Genomic DNA, 17,865 nt, shown 5'->3' with positions numbered 1-17,865 from the left:
TTATATGCGCTGCTGGCAGGTTGGCAGATAGCATTATTTCCCAACAGGTCGTCGAACGCGGTACCCAAATCTCCACTCAATCTCAAAACAGTGTCATCAAAGCCCATGCCGAAGTCTGCAAATTCATTGGAAGCAGGTGTTTACTGCTTCACGGATTGGTCAGCGGCCATATTCGTGTTCGAGTTTGCTAATTGGAAGTTGTAGCCTGCCGCACGATGTTTTGACTGGGTATGGAGGCCAGGTCGGGGCTGTTCAGGGCTTCCCTGGAAGTGTGGCTTTGGGAGATTGCCGAATGAATCTGTGAGGAGCTCATCGATTGAAGTAGGCTGAAGGCTATTCGGTATAGATAAGTTGTCTGCAGATGTCGTCCCGGAGTTGGGAGGTTGGTAAAATCCAATTCGGAGGCAGTAATATTGGGGTTATTCAGGACATTATTCATTCCTGTTTGTATATTTGCATCAAATGGGGATTGGGCTGCCATACCCAGGCAAACGTGTCGAAAGTGATCGTTTTTATGGTAGGTATAGGCCGCGTAGGGTATGGACTTCCTCCATTCTGATGGTGCGACTTCAACTGAGAAAGATAGTGAGTTACAAATCGGAATGGAATGATCATTGCAACCAAAACCTATATTTGAGATGTCAAACAATGTTGTCTCACTGCGGTTCGTCACTCATAAGCTCCTCTTGGTTTATTTGCTCCAGAAGCCTTGCACAACATTTCGCGAATCAGGCCCGCTAGATTTGCACCGGAGAATGACTACATGAATCGCAAGACACCCGAGTTTCACCTACCCGAGTTCCTAGACAATTGCATGTTATTAAAATGATGCTGTAATTCCATGAAGTCAATGGGTGCTACTGAAGTAGAAGTTGTTCAGGGATGTGAAGGAAGACGCCCATCGGCATTGGAAGTTGCCACTCAAATAAACCGAGTCAGCGGTGGGTCTGTTCGAAGCCTTTTAAAGGCAGCAGAGCTATATCTCCAACACTGTTACGCCAGACATACCACCTTGCGCAAAATAAAAAAGAAAAGAAAAGAACAGAAGACGGAAGGATAGTTTGTGACGACTGGTGCTTTCACAACGCGACCTTCCAAGAAAAGATATCTATTTACTTAAAGTCTCCGAATCTGATCCACTCCTTCCTACGTTTTCACTTACTGCCTGAACCGAAACTGTATATTTTGTAAGGACTACATAAATTCATGCCAAATTGCACTCCGAAAGCGCATTCTTGAATGGTTCTCTATTGACGTGGGCAGGAAACTTTCCGAAGACCAAGAAAGCCTCGATTACGGAAAAGCTGGACCCATTTTGCATTAAACAGCTCTCTTGTTTACGAGTCGCTGTAACATCTCTTCCAATGCACTTTTTGCACTTGGCCTACCGGAGGACTGGCTTTGTTGTCGACCTAGATATGGAATGCGTCTCGGTTGCAGTCACCGTGCCTCTAGTGATCATCGCTCTATACGCGGAAGAAGTCAAAGGCCTACTTTGGAAGTTCTGGAGCGCTTTCCCCAGTCATGCAAACATGAAGGAGGATGACAAGAAAAAAGAAAAGCAACAGGGTAGTACAGACAGCTATCAGGTCGAAAATGCCGGTAAGCTTTGGAAAAAGGGTCTCGATAAGCACATCCAGTTGGGGAACGGAAGATTCCAGGATGCCCTTAAGTCAAAGAGGCTCAATACCATCAAATGGCCTGGGAGTATGCAATACGACCCTTGAACCCTCTTAACTGGTCGATCTTCGAAGAAAGGTATAGCAATATCAAGATCGAACAGTACGGATAAACTCGAAGGGAACACCACGTCTGTATCCGATTAGAGTAAACTAGGGAAAGGAGAGTTAGTAGAGTGTAATAGCTCCAAGTACAAATACATATAACGATCTTGATAATGGCATGGTGGTAAGTATAGAAGCTCATCTGGTTCATTGATTTATCGTCCGAAATGTAGGATATAAAACACGATGCACTTGAACCACAGAACAAAATATATCTACAGAAACCCTCAGAATAACGCAGTAGTTGGAATCTCAAAATGTATTATGTTGACCACACTACTAAGAGAATATGTGTAGAGGCCAATCGATTTGCTCTTGACACCAATGGTAAGTTATATGGATTGACAGTCGCGAAAGTGAACCGTGCATGGATTCTTTGGAACGCGCTCTAACCCTCTTGAGATAATTGCGTTGATGCATTGCCATGGGTCGTTACAAGCAAGGACGAGATTCTATGGCCCATAAAGACGTCTTCTTCATACAATACTGGATTCATGGATAGCGTCCATGTCAACAGTCTGAAGCCTTACATCTTTACTACGACGACCAATGCCAACCATAAGGTTTCTAGAGTGATTACAACTTCGAAACGCGTCGTGTTTATCAAACCCAATGTGCCAGTCACGTAGACACAGACATATACCTTGCGTATAACCAACAAAAGCTAAATTAAGGCTTAAAGGTTTGTTGATTACGTTTTGTGCATTTTGCGGTGCTCCTTATATCTTAGTTTTGGTTTCTTTTTCTTACTTCTATGGCTTCTATTGTTTGTAGAAATAGCCCTAGTAGGCTCTTGGCAGAAAGCCTGTTTGTGGTTCCCTTGAAAGATATATATATATATCTTGATATTTAGATGTATAACTAGCTTGATTTCGTGTAAAACGGAATTAACGTGTGCCCCCCACAAAAAAGTACTTCATATATTGTTTGTACCAGCATCATCAGCAGCCAACACAAGAAAGGAAAGTGTACAAAGCTAGGAAATGCGTTGGTTCCAACTAGGCGCAATAGTGAGAAGCCTAAAAGGTAACTATGAACGACTCAGTGAAAGATTGACACGGTCAAATCACCGCAGAATAGCGATCAGAGGCTATATCGTGTTAAATTGGGTCCAGCGCGAGATTAAGGCCACCAAGATTTCCGGTACAGCCACTGAAAGGGTCGATTAGGCTTCCACTATAAATTCATGATTGACCCCACTCTGTGCATCACCGTGGGACGATTAGAGTTACCTGGAGATGATATGCGGTTCTACCTCCACTCAACGTCTATTCTCACCCCGTCTTGCTGAGAGCGGCCGAGGCTTCACAGTGTGTCGCAAGTGGGGTGGTATATGTGACATCGGGGGCGGAGCATAGATAGCTCTGGCGACCACGATCAGTTCATAGATTGGCTAGTAGCTCTTACACCATGAGTCAACAATACCGCAACCCGTTACGCAATCCCGTGCATTATACGACACCACAGTTGCGGGTAGGGCCACCCGCTACATATTCGGCGGCTCAGCGCATGCTTAAAGGATATGACTACGGTAAGCGGAGGATGATCTCGGATTTTGGCAAAGTCTAAATTGAACAAAGTCATCGTCAGGGCTGGTGCGGCTGGCTCTGTGCTCGCCAGCAAGCTGTCCGAGGACCCGAAGGAAACGGTTCTCCTGCTAGAAGCTGGCGGCGACAATGTGAACATTGATGAGATCAAGGTACCGTTGAAGTTCTGAACTATTCCACACCGAGCACGACTGGGATTACTATACAGTTGAACAGCCGGGCCTTGCCTTTCGACGGTCGTATTGGCCTCCGCGGTCGCATGATCGGTGGCTGTTCGTCGATGAACTCGATGAATCATTGCTCAAAGACATATTTCGATGAATGGGCATCGGTCCATGGGTGCCACGGGTGGAGCTATGACGACCTGGAGCCCTACTTCTGGCGCATGGAGCGCTTCACTCCCAGTGCGAGCCGGCTCCAATCGACCTATTACACCGGGGAAAAGCGGGTGACTGGCAAACAGGTTATTCGTGGTTGACAGAGAGCGTCGAGAAGGGGTTTCTGCATGCCTGTGAGAATGTTGGAATTCCACAAGTTCCAGATATCAATACACCCAGTGGGACACCAGGCGTGACTCCACTGCAGACTTTTATCGACCCCAAGGGACAGCGCTCTCGTCTTTAGCCACAGCATACTTGCCGCCGGAAGTTCGGAAACGACCAAATCTGTTCGTCGCCTGCCATGTGCATGTAACAAAGCTTCTGATTGACTGTTTGAGTAATGACGACCCGACCGTGTTTGGTGTGGAATTCCAGACCCATCGGGGTGGAGAGCACCCTGAAGTCCACGCTTGAAGAGGGACTTTCCAGTGTGGTGGAGCGATTAACACGCCGCGGTTACTTCTTTTGAGTGGTATTGGCCCTGAAGAAGAGCTAAGTAAGCATAGAATTCCTATCGTCCGTGCTAACGACGCCGTTGGAAAGAACCTCAAAGACCATTTGGCGACAACAACCATAATGTGCAAGGCAAAGCCAGGGGCTCGTCTCGATTATCTAGATAGCACCCTCAAAGCAATGCCATCAATCGCACGATACAAGCTTTTCGGGGGTGGCCCTCTGAGCAGTAATGCGGGCGAAGCAGCGACGTTCTTCCGATCGTAGGAGCACAACCCCTTCCCCGAGTCATCATTGCAGCGAGGCCCCCCTAAGGATCATACCCCGGGTAGTATTGGCCCGGATGTAGAGAGTATTGGCAGTCCGCTGGCATATATCCACCATGGTGAGGAGGCTGCTCCAGAGGGAGTCGGCATGTTTAGCCTCGTTCTGATCAGTCTACGCCCGCAACGCAAGGGCATCATCACCCTGAATAGTAGGGATGCTTTTGATCATCGTGAGTGATTGTTCCCATCTCCTTCTCCCGCATTTTACCTCTACATGAGTGTGGCAACACGCTGACAACGTGCCCATATTCTAGCAACGATTGATCCGAAATATTTCAGTGATGCAGAGGACAATGATCGAACGTTTCTCTTAGTGGCTTTGCGCGTTTCTCTCCGAATCATGCGGAGCTCAGCCCTTCAGCAGTATCTCAAGCCCGTGCCAGTTAATGACGACCCATGGTCGTACTGGTGGCCGTACTCCGGCAGTGACATTGATCGCATTCCAGATGAACGGCTTCTTCGCTGGATGGAGGCAAAGGCTCTTACCCTGTACCATCCGGTTGGTACTGCGCGTATGGATCCGTCACCCGACACCAGTGTGGTGGATTTGCAATGCCCGCGTTCATGGTGTTAAGGGGCTGCAGGTGATAGATGCTAGTGTGTTTCTGGAGTAGATAAGTGTAAGACCAGTATATTTGTTTAATTTGACACCCCAACCACTGCATACAAAGCTACCTTTCCATACCCAATACCATTTATCCCACAAACCCTATGGGCAATATGACGTTGGTATTTTCCAATAATTCACCTGAAAATAATTGCCACATATTTAACTTTATGCAGCCAGGAGACGGAGGAGAGAGCCGCGCTCTAGAACGAAAAGCGAGACGACACAGAGGTTAAAGGCAGTGGCATAATCGTAAAGAGGGGGAAGAGAGAAGCGATACTGGATCAACTAGAAGCTCACCCGGAAGTGGCACTTGAAGCACTAAGGTATTGTTTGCTGCGTGGGAGTGTTTAAGGTTGCCTAAACTATTCTGGTTTTGAGTACCATGGGAAAGTCTTAGGGTGGTCGACAACTATAGAGCTCTGTTTCCCTGTAAGCGTACTGCGACTAGAAAAGACAATTGATGGATGGGCAAAGTGTTAGGCATCACACCCACCGACACACTCGCCCAGGAGTGAAACTGTGTATATAACTGGCCGGTCATCGACGAATACTTGATCCAAGACTGGCAGGTAGAACCGTTTAAGGAACGCAAATAGTGTAGATTTACTGGAGCCTGACGGCCCTCCTACTGAAAGTGCATCTTTGACGCAGTAAGGTCGTTCACACAGGTCAAGACAGGTATTTACAGGCCACTAATACCCCTTACATTATTAGATAGACATATGGCAGTAAGGGCAAAATGTAGAATTAACACTGGTATGCAGCCAATCCCAGAAAGGTGAGATCTTCAGGGCAGTTTTTTCTATCCCTTGAACTCACTGCTTCAACTCTTCTTTGTACTGCGAAATAACAACTCCCACATTGCACTGGATTCCCCCTTGCATCGGCCATGGTGCAAGTTCTGTGGCTTACCGAATGTAAAGATAATATTCAGCTCTTAGCAACATGGCCCCTCCGCTTTTAGTTTGCAGCACTGTCTGGTCATTCGGGAGTGTATTATTACTGTGGAAATTATACTAACCAGTGGAGATGCAATAAAACAAAAGCAACTCCCATGAATCAGGTCTCCTACTAGGATGGATAGACAGGAACTCTAAAGAATCACCCGAGCCTCCTCCTATATCAAAATGCGCTTCCAGCCAATCGCACTTCCCCTGCTACTGAGTGCAGTAGCACAAGCCACCCAAATCTTTAGCAATTCCGGTACTGCCTCAGGATGGGACTGGATGAACATAGAACACTACGGCACGGTAGAGCAAGTGACCGACATAGTCTACAAAGGGACAACCGCACTGAAGATGACCCAAGTGTACGACCAAGCCTACACGGATCACTACCGCGACGAGGAAGACCAGAGTGACAACTTGGTCAAACCAGGCCGCTACCACGCAGAAGCTGTCAAGAACGAGGTGTATAAACTAGACGACGAGGGCTTTTACGGTTTCGCCTTCCGACTGAATGATGCCTGGCAATTTTCGCCCGTTCAGTCGTACAACATCGCCCAGTTCATGGGCGAGTTCCCTAACACGGATTGCGAATACTTTCATTGGATTCCCTCTAACATGATTTATCTCTTTGGAGATCAGTTGTATGTCCGTCATCGAACAGGCAGTGTTTGTGCGCCCAAGACTACCATCTTTAGTAATGTCGCTACCGTGAACGCGGGTGAGTGGCATAAGGTTGTAATTCAGGCAAAGTGGAGGGCCGATGGTACTGGCTACTACAGGCTGTGGTTTGATGGGGTGAGCGTGCTGGAGGAGAAAGACGTTGATACTACGATCGACGATGATCGTGCATTTCAGTTCCGCGTCGGGATTTATGCCAATGGCTGGCATGATGATGGTGGTATGAAGGGAACCCAGGGAACGCGCCAGGTGTGGTATGATGAGATTGCTGTTGGTACTACGTTTGCTGATGCCGAACCTGATCGGTGGTAAATGTCCTCTTCTATTACGTGCGAGGGCAATCAATAGTGTTCAAATGTATACTGCACATATGCGCCGTTTAAGATATCAAACCCCGGGGCCAACATACTGAGCTGGCAAAGATGTATGGTTGATATCGCAAGAGCCACATTCACAAAAGCGCAGAAATGAAGTATCATGGCACTCGTTTTAATCCAGACACGGAAGATTACATGCAATTCGTCACGGGATAGGATCTGCGTTAGACGACAATTATAGATGATGGATAGCGTAGGAGAAAAATGAATTCAATGTGTTACTCAAACTTGGGGTTAGCGTGACTGCAACCAAACTTCAAAATGGCTCAGTCTTCAGCATTGTCCTCATCGGAACTATTCTCTTCAGGGCTATTCTCCTCAGAAATGTCCTCCCAGGAGTTATCACTATCGTCGTCGAGCCATAATTACTCGGAGTCTTCGCAAAACCGGATTCAAACCTCATTATCGTAATCATTCACATAAAAAGAATCATCATCCTCACCCTCGGAGGAACCAATTTCACTGTCACTATGATATTTCATAATACTAATCGCTTGCTCAAAATTCACATTAGATAAAGCGACCTTCGCATCCCGGTCACGCGACAACCTTTCATAGCATTGGTCACACCTTTGCTTGCAAGGCTCGCTTTGGCCAGGGATTCTACACCCTCACAAGGAACTTTGCGCCATGAGAGTCATTAGGGGCGTCGTAGGGGATCCCTTCAATGCATTCGAATTGGCACCTGATGAGACAAGGAATTATAGACAGGGCAAACTATGTGTGTTTAGGTACGTGATGGTCCCTTCTATAGCATCAGGGAAATAGGGTCAAAACATGTACTATTTACTCTCATTCTTGTCTCTAGGAAGGCAAACCCAGTATATGACGCTAAGGACAGGCTATTCCAAGAAGACTTCTTCACGACAAAGACTTGTATCTTTCTTTCTTTTCTTGTTTTATTCTCTGTTTACTTCGCTCTTTGGCCTTTAGATATACTTCGAAGAATCGCTCAAGGAGAAGAGTAGTCCCAGAAGTAGACACTCAAGTTGACATGCTACAGCTCTTTCCAAGTTATTCCTTATCAACCCATCAAACAACCAGTAATTGCCTTGGGGCTTTTTCTCGGCTGAAGGAACAGCGTAGATCGTAGATGCTTAATGGACCTGGGGGTATTGGTACACCATAAGACAACCTCTAGTGCGCAGGTCTAATGAAATACTCAAGCCAAGTCCCTTGTCTCACATTTCTTGAGATGGTATGCGAAAGCATAGGGGGATAGCATAAGTATGAAGCTCAACGGGGCAAGATGTGGATGGGCATACCAAGCTTCTGCCACAAAACCAACACCGTCTCTTCCGATCCGTATGTGGTCAAAGTCAAGAACTAAAAAGATAATTCTAAAGGCTACTATCACACGAGTTGTAACCAACACCTCCAATCATTAGTTAATCCATCTAGAGCTTCTGTAAGTACAAATGCCTGACCATGAGTTGCGAGCAATATGAATATAGCACGTATCCACTGCCGCCATAACCGTGATAATCATTGCCTGATTTCAATCCATTGCTCCCAATCATCTCGTCCTGCGACCACCTGATTCACAGCGGATGTGGGGTCACCATATCCCACCGCCAATCCACAAAGAATTTCCATGTCGTCAGAAATATTGAGTTCCTTCTTAATAATCTGGTGGTATCCAGCCACGCTGACCTCAATACAGGTATCCAACCCCAGCGAAGTCAGCTCTAGAACCAAAGTTTGGAGCCACATTCCCACGCTGAGCAGATCCACATCATACATAGTCTTATCAATATAGATAATGCCGGCCATGGGGGCACCGAAGAATTCAAAGTTGCGTAACACGGCCGCTTTCCGTGCTGGTAAATCATCCCTCGCGATACCCATAGCTTGACCATAGAGCTTACGGCCGAGACTTGACCTATAATGACGGAAAGCCTCCGGTAGCTGTAGGATGCGCGAGGGGTCGCTATCAGCGGCCTCGATCAATGCCGTTTTCAAAGACGTGAGAGCATTCCCCGACAGAAATATCGCTCTCCATGGCTGAGTGTTTGAGCCTGAGGGCGCATTTTGGGCCATAATGAGGGATCTCTTGAGGTCGTCAATAGAAACGGACTTGGGGAGGAAGTTGCGGGTAGAATGGCGGGTGGATATCAAGTGGCCCAGGGAGTCATAGATGGCAGGTCTAATGGTGTTATCCATGATGAAGTAGAGAGACGCAAATGACTAGAAAATCTTCTGTTGGATATTTTTCTGACTATATCAGCAAGGCAGGAATGCTCTGCAGGTCTAGAGCCTCTTTATACCTTGTGACATAAATGGTAAGGTGCCGATTATCCGGTACGATTCTGCACGCCGCGTACTTCTACATACACCAGTCCTTTTTCACCTGAATGTTGATACTGGCGGGTTTCGGTACCAACATTCAAGTCAAAAGGGTATAGTACATATGTAGGAGGTACAGGGATGTTTTGGAGAGAGAGGGGGGCAACGGCGCGATCACTGCCGCTGTTCTGTTACTCGCGAGCAATGGGGCTCTTCGAAACGGCCGAACATAACTGATGCTAAAGTTCTAGTTTATAATCGTCGGTGCTAATTTTCACGCGAGCCGAGCCGAATAGCCGGCAAAAGCCAATGACCTTATTGTGACTGCTACGTAAGTTAAGGTCTAGTGCGAAGTCCTACGTAAACTGACCATTTACATACAATCGTGGCTTCAAGTTGCGCCCGCCCCGCAATGCGAATAAGCGCTGTTGTCTTGGCACTCTAGGCAAAGCAATAGCCTATTGCTATATCGTAGGCCACTGTGTCGGAAGAAATATACCGCATAGCCTACTCGGCGTATCGAGGATATCTTGCCTCGGAGTGGGGTCGGAGCAGGGGGGCTCCTTTTGCCCCAAGCGAGATAGACACAGGTCCAGATTTGCCAAAGTATGTACTTATTGATGTTTTTCAGAGCTATAATGGTGTCAAAAGCAAGCCAGTGAGGCTACTTTCACTGTAGATATTTCTGATTATCGAGTAACGTGTCTGTATGGTGTTGAATGAAGTCTACTGAAAATCAGCACACGACAGGAGACTTGATAATATTATTTTTAAAGGCATCACTAGCAATCTGAGACCGGTGTATCTGGACTATGCAGTAAGCCCTAAGCAGCCCTTGGTCAGGATAGAGGATAGAGTCAATACATACAATGCATTCCGACGTCTAACTACCGCAATACTCCAAGGAACATCGTTACATTGATGGAGCAATATTGAGCGCTTTTTTAATGGTGTCAAAGATTGAACCTAACTATCCATCTCCATACTTGAGTGAATTATATTACGCATATCATTCACAGCCAACGGGGCATGGAATACATTCATACCGGGAATTCAGATATTCAAAACTATCGCAGATCTAACTCCACTCCCACCAGCCGACCAGAGTACACTCCCCAAACAACACCCAACCACTCACCCCATACAACCTAGACAGAAACATATAACCCACCATAAAGCCGTCAAAGACGCATGCATGCCATGAATACAATCGCTCCGCCCTATGCCACCCTTATCATACTTTTCCGCACTCGATCCAGCGAACCGCATCACAGATTGGCAGACAGTTTGCCGGACTTCTTCCCCGTATATGTCGCAATAGCATCCATCAATGGGGGCGACAAAGCGTCGTATGTCTTCAAGCCGACCGACTCGAGCCGAGATCGGACCTCATCCATTTTGCTGGGATCGAACCCTTGTTCGATAATGGAAGAGACAAAGCCCGCAAACTGAGGTTCCTGCCAACCCTTCTTATCCGAAAGCTCAACGTGAACGAAGTCGAGTCCCTTGAAGGGGTGATCCTTCTCAATGCGCCCGAACAAATGTGTGCCACATTGCTTGCAGGCGTAACGCTGGATGGCGGCTCCCTTGTCGACGATCTCAAGCTTATCACCGTTCGCAGCCACAGAAAGGTTATCTTTAGGGATCACACCGACGACCGAGAAAAGTGCGCCGGAGGGCTTCCAGCACTTGGAGCATCCACAAGCGTGGTTGTGGGCGACATTACCCTTTAGGGTGACTGTGACTTTGTTCTGAGGGCAGAAGCAGTATAGGTTTCCGCCGGGGAAGTTGTTGTCGCCTTTGGTTATGCCGTTATCGACAAGGGGATGGAGAGAATGAGCCATGATGTTCGTTTTAGCTTTTTGGGGGGGGAGTAAGGTATAATACGTAGATTAGGGTTGAGGTTTCTTAGTGTTTTGGTACGATCCGCGCTTCCAAGTTCGGCCTGGGATACATATATATCTAGGAGGAATTCCGCTACATGTTTGCCATTTATAAAGGTATCGGGTCATTATCGCGCAATTGCACGTACTACCAAACCCCTCATGCGGAGATATAACCCCAAGTAATATTCCTAATGAATTGTGCTCTAGGTCTACGGTTGGGTATCCGTGGACGGACCGTGTGCCGTGACGGGCCGGGGGTTTATATACCCAAAACGGTTGTCCTTTCCGCTCGCCATGCCGGACCTTCTTCCGACCTCTCAGTTCTTTTTAAACACACTATTCACCATTAACCCTAGAAACATTTAGGAGCTATTACCGAGTAGAACATTCCTTGAGTCTCTTAGTATTTACTGCTTCAACGTATTGTGTAGAATTGCAATAAGAAGGATTCTAGCCGACATCAAGCATACATAGCTCTAGACAGTCTTAATGCCTGATAGTATGCGCAACTGGTATGGTCGTAGCAGCTAGGTTCATTATATTTCGTTATTCTGAGACATGCGATATATCTACAATTCCTGACTTCATAATCCTCTTTGATACCTAAGGCCTACGAGACCGCAGTATCGACAACGCATCGGATGCAATCCCCTTGCTTCATGTGTTCAAAGGCCGCATTGATATTGGTCAATGCCTCGCGATGGGTAATGAATTCGTCGATTTTCAAGTCCCCGCGTAGATAGTCATCCACCAGTGCAGGAAGCTGACTGCGACCCTTGACACCTCCAAACGCGCATCCCCTCCACACGCGACCAGTCACTAGCTGGAACGCTGCTTGTCGGTCAGCAATGATCTCCGACATGGAGATTAACTGTACAGGAAATAACTTACGCCGAGTTTTTATTTCTTGACCAGCAGCAGCAACACCAATAACAATACTCTCACCCCAGCCCTTATGGCAGGCTTCAAGCGCCGCCCGCATGACACTCACATTGCCGGTGCAGTCGAACGTATAATCGCACCCGCCGTCAGTCATCTCAATGAGCTGATCCTGAACAGGCTGGTGCAATCTTGCTGGGTTAAGAAAATGCGTCGCTCCAAACTTATATGCCCACTCCTCCTTCCCATCATTAATGTCAACCACCATAATCTTCCCAGCCTTATTCTTCAGCGCGCCCTGAACAATAGATAATCCAACACACCCAGCCCCGAAAATCGCAACATTCGACCCTTCCTCAATCTTCGCCGCAACTGTCGCAGCTCCATACCCGGTCGTAATACCGCAACCAAGAAGACACGAACGGTCCGTTGGACACTTCGACGTAACAGCAACAACCGAAATATCAGCCACAACAGTATATTCGGAAAAGGTTGAAGTCCCCATAAAATGCAGCAGGTCTTTCCCGCGGGCCTTGAACCGGGTCGTCCCATCGGGCATTACGCCACGGCCCTGCGTGCCCCGGATCTTACCGCACAGATTCGTCTTCCCGGACCGGCAAAATTTGCATTCTCCACATTCCGGTGTACTGGTTTCTTCGTTAGATAGTCCCTTTTTTTGGGGGGAGGGAAATTGAGAAAAATAACGTACTAGAGAGCGATAACGTAGTCGCCGACTTTAACATTGGTGACTCCTGTTCCAATTGACTCGACAATTCCAGCGCCTTCGTGGCCGAGAATTACTGGGAATGCGCCCTCGGGGTCTTTTCCGGAGAGGGTGTATGCGTCTAGGGGATTACTTCTGTTAACGACCGAACCAATGGGTATGGAAATAGTATCCGATTAACGTACCGGTGTGACAAACACCTGTGTGGAGGATCTTAATACGAACTTCATGGGCTTTTGGGGGCGCAACCTCGACGTTCTCGACGGAGAGGGGTTCTCCTGCTGCCCAGGCGATGGCGGCCTTGTTGGTATTTAGCAATTATCTTCTGCGGAAGAAAAGTTCTGTCCTTTCGTACCTTGCAAGTGATTGTCTGTTGGTTGTTAGCTGCCATCAATATTGTTTTGAAGCAGAAGGCCGGAAACATACCTTTCCGACAGTGCTCGCCATTGTGCAAAGTGTGTATCTCTAGTCACTTAACAGTATAGATTGAGAAAGGAACGGGGCGAAAACAGTTCAAGGAGGAAAGAGGAAAGAAAGAAAATAGAAGCTAATGAAAAAAGAAGTGGCATTGCATCCGAACAGTACTATGAGGCAAGGGGCATGCAATGAGAGAAGCGGAGACCGAAAATGAAATAATGCCTTGGTGAGGGGTGCGGGGAAAACAGTGCATGAGGGGATAGCTCACGATACTAGATGTGGGGTTCTACTTTACTTTTCTCTACAGCTTGTCTAAGTCAAGATCTGGTAAAATTATGGGGATGCTATTCTCGGAAGACCTTCCGACTGTTTGGCGGTGGAGGTCGGGAGGAGCTGCATTGAACATCCGTTTAGGGTTATCAATCCCAGGCGGCAGCAATCTTCTCGTCCGCAATCTACGCACAAAAGCCTTTGGACAACATTACACTATATTAGAGATAATGCTACTTGGTGAATAAATGGAAGATATAGTTCCGAATAAAACATATTATGCTTAATGGACAGAAAAGTACTCCCCTGGCATTGACAGCCAAGGAATTCTTTTCCTATCACACTAGTCCGCGGATATGCCTAGCGCGAACAACATCTCCAACAACGCCAAAAGGGCTTTGGCGACCAGAAAGTAAGAAGCTAGTGAATGAGTTTCTGCATGTATAACTTGGTGTACCCAGGAACCGTATGCCGTTACAGTGTTGTAGTAGCTTTTATATTCTCTGCTCCCTAAAACCTCTGAATAAAAATTTTGTCACGCCGTTTTTCGGGGGGCATGCCTTAGACCTAGAGACTACTGTCATATCTAGGCAGGATATCAAGCTACTCAGCGAGCCTTGACCTAGTTCTGATCTTCAATAACTTGACATGCCGCGCGCCGACGATAATGAACGTGATGTTAAATTTGGTAACGGAGCGTTACTTAGCAGTTCCTACTTTGATTGTCGTATGGGTCTTGCTCCCCTGTTCATCGAGTTAGGCGCCTACTAGTAGTGGGCGTTATCAAGCAGCTGTGAGTGATGGTAAAACATGTACTATTTTAAGCTAAACAACATACGATATGCCACATGTAATAGCAAACAAGATCAAGGAAGAATCACATTGAAACTTACTCCGTAGACAACAAAGGTACCCACACACACTCATCAAGACCATTGAATATTGCTCCACATAGGAGTAATGACATGTTGGTGTTAGTGTCCATGTTGTAAAGTACTCAACTCAGCTAGAAATGCCAGAAAGCATAGAAATGATAGATTTGCCTATGTCCAAGGCGGTCACCTTCTCTTCTCGACTGGCGTAGGGTTGTAGAGGCAAGACCTTTTCAGCCGCCGAAGACAGATGGCTTACATTCTCCTCCACCCTTGGGAATGAACACGTGATAGGTAGTATGGGAGAAGAAAGTGCTTCAGAGGATTCGAAGCAATCGGTTCCAGTGGTAGATTCTGTAGCCAGCGATTCACTGCTGGTAGTCTTTGTGGTGTTCTCCGCGAGTTCAGGAGCAGGAGTTGAAGGGATCATGTTACGTCTCAGCTCTTCCTGGATCCAATCCTGCCATCGTTCATCGTCATGTGAGAATCCTGTAAAGGGCGATTTGTATTCCGGCTTGACATGTCCATTCTCAAGATAGGCATTATCCACAAACTTTGCCCATCCTTTCACAATGCGACAAATATCACTAAGGCTTTTTTCAAACCACTCGCCATGGCTAACTGGTTTTGATTTGCAATTTTCACACTGATGTTTTTGGCGTCGTTGATCCAACTCAGCATGCACCAGTTTCTCGACCTTTTTGGCATCTGTGCATGTAGTAAAGCCCTTGACGATTAGATCTGGGTAACATTTCGCCCACACTTCAAGTCGATCCTCCATCTTTGTCGTGTGCCCAACTTTGAATTTGTTTGGTATCTTCACATGCGAAAAAATGTATACTACGTGCCATTCTGTGTCAGTCTTCTTCGGCATGTTGAGTAGTTCAATTATCTTTGCGTCAACTTTCTCGCGTGAGTCATGTTGAGTATTCGCTTCGAAACTGTCCGGAGACAAACTGGATCTCCTTCGATCGTCCTTTGTCTTCTGTGGCGTAAGTGGGGCGTTGCTGTCTGGAAGAGCCTTGCTGGGGAGGCAATCTGTATCGCTGATCTCTCGGGTCCACTGTTCCACAGCATCCAAAATGCAGTCCACTGTTCTATGATTATGGCAGGAACATAATTCAGCAAGTTTAGAAAGAGGAAGCCCGCTTGGAGAAGTACCATGGTGGTCTTCGTAGAAAGCCACAATGGCTTTAAAACGGTCCTTACCGATCGGTTTCTTACAGCGCCTGATAGACCCTTTCTCAGAGACTTGGGCAACGCACTTTCTACTCACTTCGAGCGCCTTAAGGGCCGTGAGATCGAAATGGACGAATTGTTGTACGGATATTTTGCAGAAGAGGGGAGTCAAAAGAACGGAATAGTGAGACCGGTCGTACCATATCTTTGGATCGCGCTCGGGGCTATTCTCTGTTATAAAAGGATGAGGGGACTTGGATGTCTGAGCCACGCGAGGCAACGAACCTATGTTCCCAGCCTCCAACAGCCAGACACCGGAGATTTCGGGATAGTGGAAGATGTTCCTGCATGACGAGATGTACATCCTTGCTAGGGGCTGAAGGTATGTGACGTGATTGGCAGCGGTCCATCTTCTTACGCGCCGATCCGGAGGCTTGCCATGGGTGTTTATGGGTTACGGCTACAATTCGGTGATCTTTTACTGAAATAGAAAGCAATCCAACCCTCAAGGCTGTTCATAACAACAGTAGCCTGCGCGTGACCACAGAGATATTGGAGCGATGTAACGCTACCCTCAGTGCCATTCAACATCTCGGGCTTATGAGGGTCTAGCAGCGACAAGGGTACGAAGTAAAGATAGTGATCATCCCTGAATATCTCTGTTGCGAGTCGTTTGAACCTCGCGCTTTGATTCCTGACCGGCCACTCCTGTGTCCAATGGTTAAGTGGGTGGCTTCCAGATTTGTAACCTCTACTAGGGATACAAAGACAATTAATTAATCTTCTAGCATACGCTATTACAAAAGGTATTGAGAGGATTGAACACCCAGTATATCATTTGTCTTAATGTTCGTACGACTCAGGCCCTTCAGGCCGATGGGTTCGGTAAGCACTTGCGAACGTAGTAAACCATATAGTAGTGCCTTGCATTTTTATTGTAAAAAAAAGGGGAAAAGCTGACATAAGGTTGCATATACTCTCTCACTCATCTCCCTGGGTATCATCTTTGGCGAAATAATTTACTCCATTTCTTAGCTTACTATATTTGATACGTGGACCCGGTATATGAACCCGTCTGTGAACTTAAGAATTTAGACGCAAGCTATATATTTCCACTGCCTTGGGGAAGCAAAACTCCTATTCTCTCATAGTTGGCGAGTTGCAATTCATATAAACGGCTCGAGCATTTACGAACAGCACAGCAGTCAAAGCAGCTGAAAATAATACAGCACAAAGATCAAACATTACATGAAGCCCAGACTACAGTCTGCCATTGCAACAGCAAAACATATAATAATCGGCGTAACACCTCTTCGTCCTGGCGCCAAGGTGATGGCTAGATCATGCCCAAATACATTGCCATTCGTACAGTTCACATGTATGGGTTTCCCCCTCTTGGCCCACGTTGAAATACTCCCAGACCATGATTCCTCCTATGTTGTGGTGCTTTGCTCGGAGGGCCGCTTGTGCCCTTCCGATGGTTTCTAGTGATAAATGGCCCTTGCTACCATTCGCCGGGTTGGCCAGCACACCAGCAACAACGCGTTTTGGCCCGAATCCAGCCATGTCGATCTTATCGTAACCATTAGTGGGTTCTATGCAGCCGAAGCCATTATAGAACTGGCCATTATAGAAGCTGATATTCTTGCCCTGCTTTTGTTCCAACTCTTGAAAGTCGACGTAATTAGCCTATGGCTGCCTGTGTAACTAACTCGCAACTGGAGTCATACAGATTTCGAATGATGGCGGGAAGTCTTTCCGGGGCCGTTCAATAAGACGATTAATGCCCTTCTGAGATATCGGTTCTTTGACATTGAGGTCAATACCATAAAATTTATAGAGACGAAGCATTCAAGACAGGTTCCCATAACATTCCTCAAATGTTTCATCATTATCATGCACCGGAAAACTGCCTGGGTTACCGCCGTCAAGCATTGCCATCACCTCAAGGCCCAAAGCCTGCAGTTTGGCGACGGAGCTCCACGTCTCATAGTACTTCGGACTATGTGGTGGATCTTTATTCAGATTAAGATAGTCGTTGGTACACAGGTGAAAGCAACTGATTCTCAAGTGGATCAGGGTCATTGTTCCAAAACGCTTTTGGAAACGGTAGGGCAAGTAGATCGTTCCCAGTCATCCATCTATCGTCTAATAGAAGCCCACAACCATTGGAGCCCCTGATTCGCGCTTGAAATCGATCCAAGTGGCCTCCTGATATTTAGCCCGATTTGAGGTCTTCGTTAGGCCATC

The 17,865-nt window shown here is 46.9% G+C and overlaps 6 protein-coding genes across 6 annotated transcripts; 2 read left to right on the top strand and 4 right to left on the bottom strand.

The window, feature by feature from the left end:
- Positions 1-3,194: 3,194 nt before the first annotated feature.
- On the top strand, positions 3,195-5,104 carry BDW43DRAFT_320855 (GMC family oxidoreductase; the record flags this gene model as incomplete). The annotated part of the gene is made up of 9 exons (XM_032049189.1): positions 3,195-3,315; positions 3,365-3,494; positions 3,548-3,735; positions 3,777-3,887; positions 3,941-4,096; positions 4,130-4,427; positions 4,497-4,660; positions 4,745-5,031; positions 5,066-5,104. 9 exons carry the CDS (start codon positions 3,195-3,197, stop codon positions 5,102-5,104), a joined length of 1,494 nt encoding a protein of 497 aa, XP_031898016.1.
- Positions 5,105-6,227: 1,123 nt separating this feature from the next.
- BDW43DRAFT_301864 (polysaccharide lyase family 20 protein) lies at positions 6,228-7,037 on the top strand (the record flags this gene model as incomplete). Its single annotated transcript, XM_032045128.1, has 1 exon — positions 6,228-7,037. One exon carries the CDS (start codon positions 6,228-6,230, stop codon positions 7,035-7,037), a length of 810 nt encoding a protein of 269 aa, XP_031898015.1.
- A 1,501-nt stretch (positions 7,038-8,538) lies between these two features.
- Positions 8,539-9,376, bottom strand: BDW43DRAFT_142261 (nitroreductase). The gene has a single exon (XM_032038329.1). The coding sequence runs from the start codon at positions 9,263-9,265 to the stop codon at positions 8,588-8,590; it is 678 nt and encodes a 225-aa protein (XP_031898014.1). The 5' UTR covers positions 9,266-9,376; the 3' UTR covers positions 8,539-8,587.
- Positions 9,377-10,656: 1,280 nt separating this feature from the next.
- BDW43DRAFT_301863 (chaperonin 10-like protein) lies at positions 10,657-13,324 on the bottom strand (the record flags this gene model as incomplete). The annotated part of the gene is made up of 7 exons (XM_032045127.1): positions 10,657-11,246; positions 11,848-11,852; positions 11,889-12,105; positions 12,166-12,800; positions 12,863-12,998; positions 13,063-13,177; positions 13,304-13,324. 7 exons carry the CDS (start codon positions 13,322-13,324, stop codon positions 10,657-10,659), a joined length of 1,719 nt encoding a protein of 572 aa, XP_031898013.1.
- Positions 13,325-14,419: 1,095 nt separating this feature from the next.
- BDW43DRAFT_282964 (GIY-YIG nuclease family protein) lies at positions 14,420-15,831 on the bottom strand. The gene has a single exon (XM_032042711.1). The coding sequence runs from the start codon at positions 15,308-15,310 to the stop codon at positions 14,567-14,569; it is 744 nt and encodes a 247-aa protein (XP_031898012.1). The 5' UTR covers positions 15,311-15,831; the 3' UTR covers positions 14,420-14,566.
- A 1,125-nt stretch (positions 15,832-16,956) lies between these two features.
- Positions 16,957-17,700, bottom strand: BDW43DRAFT_313255 (uncharacterized protein; the record flags this gene model as incomplete). The annotated part of the gene is made up of 2 exons (XM_032047556.1): positions 16,957-17,282; positions 17,538-17,700. The coding sequence occupies 2 exons, from the start codon at positions 17,698-17,700 to the stop codon at positions 16,957-16,959; spliced, it is 489 nt and encodes a 162-aa protein (XP_031898011.1).
- Positions 17,701-17,865: the final 165 nt, after the last annotated feature.

The sequence above is a fragment of the Aspergillus alliaceus genome, assembly GCF_009176365.1.
Source record: "Aspergillus alliaceus strain CBS 536.65 unplaced genomic scaffold BDW43scaffold_36, whole genome shotgun sequence".
Taxonomy (NCBI): domain Eukaryota; kingdom Fungi; phylum Ascomycota; class Eurotiomycetes; order Eurotiales; family Aspergillaceae; genus Aspergillus; species Aspergillus alliaceus.
Note: the sequence above shows the minus strand (reverse complement) of the source record. Positions and strands in the feature narration are given on the sequence as shown.